The sequence below is a fragment of the Glycine max genome, chromosome 13 (assembly GCF_000004515.6).
Source record: "Glycine max cultivar Williams 82 chromosome 13, Glycine_max_v4.0, whole genome shotgun sequence".
Classification (NCBI taxonomy): Eukaryota; Viridiplantae; Streptophyta; class Magnoliopsida; order Fabales; family Fabaceae; genus Glycine; species Glycine max.
In genome coordinates, this window is record NC_038249.2 from 17887939 (window position 1) to 17894101 (window position 6163).

At 32.2% G+C, this 6163-nt stretch overlaps 1 protein-coding gene across 1 annotated transcript; it reads right to left on the reverse strand.

The window, feature by feature from the left end:
* Positions 1–549: 549 nt before the first annotated feature.
* LOC100808282 (WAT1-related protein At1g44800) lies at positions 550–5843 on the reverse strand. Its single transcript, XM_006593529.3, has 7 exons — positions 5238–5843; positions 4746–4808; positions 3178–3294; positions 2106–2349; positions 1540–1698; positions 1113–1264; positions 550–1016 (listed from the first exon to the last, which is right to left on the reverse strand). Exons 1-7 carry the CDS (start codon positions 5450–5452, stop codon positions 797–799), a joined length of 1170 nt encoding a protein of 389 aa, XP_006593592.1. The 5' UTR covers positions 5453–5843; the 3' UTR covers positions 550–796.
* Between the last annotated feature and the right edge of the window lie 320 nt (positions 5844–6163).

Below are 6163 nucleotides of genomic sequence, written 5' to 3' on the forward strand. Positions count from 1 at the left end.
TAACATTCATTTAAATGTTGCCAATTCGTATTCCATCCCGTTGTTTCTCCATGTATTTTTCATTTTGAACCCCATTAAATCCCACAATACCATATCTGTTACCCCACTTATCTCTCCTTTTAGCCAGAAAAATTTCCCACACTTTTCCCCCTTTGATGAAGATCTTCCATAGATCAATTTCCAAGTAGTTATCAAGAAATTTAGAGAAGAAATATGTTGTTAACCCCACATAATCCCTAGACCTGTGTTCTCTCTCTCTCTCTATATATATATAAATATCTTCTCTCATAGTACATTAACTATAGTCACTTGGCGATTCTCTAATGTTATCTCACCAATAAGCACCGACTCTCGATCATTTCTGAAATACTATGCAATAATTCCCCTTTTCACTTGCTCTAATTAGATTGGTTAAAGAGACACTAAATTGTCTTATAAAAAAATTAATAAAAAAATGTGAAAAAGAAACAAGAAAGTAACATGTAACAAAGAAAATAAAAATACAAAAAAAAAGAGGGATGTCGAGAGAGAGTACCGAAAGGACAAAAATAGAGACAAGCATTAATGGCGTTATTTTACTCATACTCAAGTTTCGGCAACATATAAAGGATTTTTGGGCCTAGGCCTCCTTAGTAACAAAAAGAAAAAAAAAACATAAAAGGTCAAAGGAAAACAAGAAAGGTACATAACAAAACGTAGCCACCATGGCAGATATGTGGAAAGATTGCACAAAATCTCTCTTTATATCATTTTAATTAGTAGGAAAATCGGTTATGCATATGCTAGTCTTGAGGGACTATGTTCTTGCTGATGGAAGAAGCACATTTTTTCCTGCCCCAGAAGGAACATTGATCTCAATACTGTCAAAAATGTCTGATCCTGATTTTGTACCGTCCTTAATTGGCAATTCGTGGCCCTCACTGTTTCCTTCGTTGGTTTTGTTGTTCAGTTTGTCTTTGCTTTTTCCCCATACCACGGTGTAAAGTCCACTCACAATGATAATAGCTCCAATTACACTATAAATTTAAAACACACAGTAAATTGGCATATTTAATTTAATTTGGCTATATTGATTAAGAGATGGACTAGACAGTTAATTGAACGTTGCATACCTTCCCATATAAACTTGCTCAGCCAAGACAATGGATCCCAATGCAGCAGTGATAATCATACAGAGAGGGCTGAAAGATGTAACAAACACGGGTCCACGTTCCCTTGTCACAACTCCTTGTACATAGTATGCCATTCCAGAGCATACCACACCCTAGTTATGAAAAATGAGTGCTAATTAGTTTTTTTTTATAGGTAGGAATAAGAACAGGTATGAAGTTTATAACAACTTATGCACTCTCAATCAATTAAACTAGATTTTCTTGATAAATGAATGCTAATTAGTTGAACCATCAATTAAACCACCAATTCACCATATTAGTTTAATTAAACTAATTAATTAGTCTCTAGGATTGAGAGGATAACTATTAAGTATAAGGTAAAAACAACAAATGGTGGGTTGGTAGATTAGTATGAAAAGATGCTCACAGAATAAACACAAGCAAGGAGCCTTGAGTCCATGCCTATTGACCACACGCTCATGTCACGTTCAAATATAAGGGTCGCAATTGCACCCTCAAAAATGCCCAAAAAGCAAATCCAAGCTGTGACCGAGAGCTCTGCCGGGTACATCTTCAAAGTGAAAGACTAAAAATATCCACAAAGCACAATATCATTATTAGTACATAAACATTATTTATTTATTTTTTGTTTGGATCTTGTACATAATTAAAATAAAACAATAATTTAATTTTTATGAGTAAAAAAAAAAGTTTGACCATGAATCTATCGTGATTTTGAAGATAATTATTATATCTAAATAATAGTGTAAAAATTCTTTAGGTTATTTTATATTTTCAATCAATAAAAAATAATAGTTAATATGAGTTTTAAGTTAATTATTATAAAAATTAACAAATAAGATGATTTGTGATTGAATAATAATATTAAATTGTTTTACAATATCATATAATATAAATTATTTTTTTAAAAATAATTCAATGAAAAGAAAAGAATGTGCATGTGTAAAAGAGGAAGGGGATAGTGTGTTATACTTGCAAGATAAAGAAGCTAGCCCAACCACCACAACTTGCAATGAGCTCTACTGTGCCAAGCACCCAGTTTTGTTCAGAGGGTTGTGTGCTGTTGCCACTTTCATGGTGGGTTGCTGCTTGTCCCTTTATGAACTGAAGAGCCGGGCCTTTGTACAAAGTCATAACCATAGCTCCTGAGACTGTTACTGCTGTTCCAACTACCTTGGCTACGCTGGGTATTTTTCTCAAGTTCACTGTCTCTAACCTGGTTGCCACATTGCAAGAATATAATATGATTAGACATGATTCATGCCTTGATATTCTTCTTCTTCTTTTGTTGCTTAGTGCAACTTCCACACACATTAGCGTTGGATTGCATTACACCAAAGTCTTGATTGGTTATATGTTATGAATATTCTTTAAAAGTATGTGAATATGACACCAATTTGTGGTGGCTCTTATTGTCAACGGGTGGTCCCATACCTTGCATTGTCATGTCTAGCTATCAGTGTAATATGATGCGTAGTGAAAGAAATCACTTGTAATTGATGTTGGTAGTCTTTGCTGTTCCACTAATTAAAATGGACTCGATAATAAAAAATTATAATAAATATATTTTTGTCACTCAAAACATTATGAATTTTAATTAGCTTTAGATTCAATATACAAAGATTTTATTTATCTTAATTTAGTCCTTATATTTATTAAAATTTAATGTGATTTTAATCTCTTATTACATACTAGTTAGAGATTAGAAAATATGTTTTAATTTTGTTAAATTGTAAAACTTAAATATAATTTTTAATTAAAAATAAAATAAAAATTCGTAATATTTTTAGGGAGAAAAAATATACATTTTCTCTCTTAAAATGTTATTTTTCTGTTTTATTAAAGAGATTAGAATGAGGACAAAAAGTTGTTAAATCAAGGGTGATAGCTATCAAGAATAAGTACTGCATGCAAAGAGTATTAAAATGAGAAAATCCTCATATTATTGTACTTGGATTCTAGCTATAGGAATGCAACTAGCTAGCCTTTTTCTTTTGCGTAAGCGCACAAACTGTCACTAATATTATTGTGGTGAAAAGTTTACCTGCAAATCAGTGCCATTATAAAAGTAATGGCTGGCATGACATTAACGGTGGCCGATGCAAACGTTGTTGAGGTGTTCTTCATTCCCATGTTGTACAAGTTTTGATCAAGCACTGGCCTGTTTTCATCGCAAACAAAATTATCAGATCACAAATTCTTTTAAAGAAAGAAAAGAAAACAAAAGAAAGAAAGAAAGAAAAACTATATAAGTAATTTGTAATCCGTAACTTCTTACCATATTAATTGTAGGATTAGAATTTAATTCAAATCATAACCAAATTCATGAATAAAGTCATATCTCAAAGTACAAAAGATGCTCCTATTTCGTACTTAGACTAGATGGTAGGTTCTTTGTCCAAAAAGAGATGTCTCTATCTGCCGTATTCTCTCTCAGTTTTTATTTATTTTATTACTTTTTTTGTTAAGCCAAATTTATCAGACAGAGTTTCTATCTGCCTCATGTTATGATACTGGTGATATATATATATATATATATATATATATATATATATATATATATATATATATATATATATATATATATATATCTTTGATGCTTTCCATCATCCTGGACTCAGTTTTTTTTTCTCATCTGTGGTTGAACGTAACAGCAGAGCCATTAAGTTTAGCCCTATAGTGTGTTACCACCGACTTGTTATCCTTTCCATTGCATAATTAATTAAAATAATAAAAGGAAATAATCATGATTAAACTATTTTAATTGCTTAAGCTTTAGAGACAGACATCTACTAGAAATTCAACTCTTATTAGAAAAAAAATGAAGAAAAAAATAATCAAACTTAAAATCATATGCTCATGGAAAGCTTGATAAAAAAAAGCTTTTATAAATAAAATATGTTAAATGTTTAAATTCTCGTTAAGTGAGTCTCGTAAAGAATTTTATATTAATTTGTCATTTTGGTGGTGGATTCCTTCCTTGGTATGATGTGTCCAGTAGAAATGATGGGCCCATATGATGAAGCACCATTGTCGAGTTTTCGCATTTCTAATGTCTGATATTTTGGATTATACAATTAATATTCCTCAATTAATTTCTTTAATTAACGATTTCGTTTTCAATAAAACACAGACAAAACAGAACCAATTAGGAAGCCAAAAGCTAAATTAAACGTAAATACAATCATCATGTGTGTGGAGAAATCATTATATGGAAATTAAATGTTACTACTAGTATTAATTATTTCTTATTAACTGAAAAAGCAACTTGGTATATGGAAATTGGTTGAAATCATACACATGCGGTAGTCTCATCATTTCTTCTCTCAAAGGTAGGATTTTCCAACAAGGAAGAATATAGCTACTAGCTAGTATCTTTCATAGGTAGTGGTTAGTGTTTATTAATAATTAATACTAGTATTTTTGTATAAAGAATAAGGGATAGCCGTATAGGTACCATAGGCATAGCTAGAAAAGCATGCATGCATGTGTACTTGAAATATTTTTCACTTGGGCCCATGAAGGGACTTAGAACTTAGAAGAAACAAACAAAATGTAAGATTTAGTACTTCGAATATTTTCATACGTGCGGAGAGAGTTGAAGAGCCTTACTCAAGGAAACCGAGAGCCGCAAGCCTCAGGAACACCGGGAGAGTCATCTTTGGCCGTATTTTTCTGTAAGAAAAGAAGCATCAAAACGCACACTTATTGTCTCAAGTTAATGAAGGAAAAAAAAGTTAAAAATGGATATAAAAGGCATAAAACAAGAAAAGTTTTACATTGTGTACGTGTAAGTTGTGTGCTAGAACGGGGATGAATGTGAAAATTTTGTGCATGATATTAATGAAATGAGAAAATAGACAATTTTTACATGACTGTGCGTATGTTTTAGGTCAATCTCACTTTCTAAAGCACTTCAATTTGTTACAACGTGAATTCAAACACAACTAGATACCGTGTTTGGTTTCACGTTTATGTTTAAGGTATGATTTTTGGAAGTTAACAATTATAACTTTAACATCTTAAATATGATTCTTTTATACTCATCGTGTTTCTCAACACGTGCAAAAATTTTAAAAAAAGATTTGAGGAGTAGAGAGACACCTTTCAAGGACAAATGCAAAAGGGGCCATGATGAGAGTGGCAACTATATGACGGTACACGGAGAGTACCCAATGGCTCATGCCATGCTTGAAAGAAACCATGGTGATGATGTACATTCCGGAGTAGCCAAACTGAAGGGACATCATAGCAAGGTAGGGCTTAACCTTGTGGAACACCTTGCCCAATCCATTAGATGATGCATTTTGATCCTCCATCTTGTAACCTTGCAACACACAAAGAAAGGACACACGAACTCAAAAACTCACTAATGAGCTATTTGGTTCTGCCTTGTGTGTGTTTATGGATGACATACTTTAAAATGAGGAATGGCCTTCTTATAGGCCCCAAAAGCAAAAAAAAATTAAAGAAATTAAAGAGGCCCCGGTATTCACAGTACCACATGGCACTAATTCTCTAACTACAATTTTCATTCCCACAGATTCCGTTATCCATTAAGAAGAAATTAAAGAAACATATTCCGAGTATAATTACTTGAATATATATATTCTTTTGTGTTTGTTTATGGGAGTGGGGATATTTGATTTCCAAAGCAACCAAATGGAAAAGGAGTGCTTAGTCATGACGTATGCAAATCAATGATTTATGTTCCTACGAGGTGCTACGTAAGAATGGATGCTATATATGTGCACAACATTTAGAAACATGTAAGAGTGAAAAATCACCACGTTAGGGCTTTCACCTATATGATTACCAGGTGGAGATAACATTAATACTATTATATGCATTTCACCCAAAGTTTTAAAAATAAGTTACTCATCTCTATCCATACATATATGTACTGATGTACATGTCATAATCCTTAATCATTAATGTGCCATATCTTATTTGAATTGAACATATATACATCTCTCTCACAATCACCAATACTATCGGTTGGATATTTCAGCATCTAATTTAATACGGCG

Bases quoted from the DNA above. Each gene is read 5' to 3' on its own strand.
- LOC100808282 (XM_006593529.3), bottom strand. From the start codon at position 5,452: ATGGAGGATCAAAATGCATCATCTAATGGATTGGGCAAGGTGTTCCAC. The intron at 3,295-4,745 runs GTAAGGCTCTTC...CGATGAAAACAG, and splicing joins GCGGCTCTCGGTTTCCTTGA to GCCAGTGCTTGATCAAAACT. The intron at 2,350-3,177 runs GTAAACTTTTCA...TGTGGCAACCAG, and splicing joins ATAATGGCACTGATTTGCAG to GTTAGAGACAGTGAACTTGA.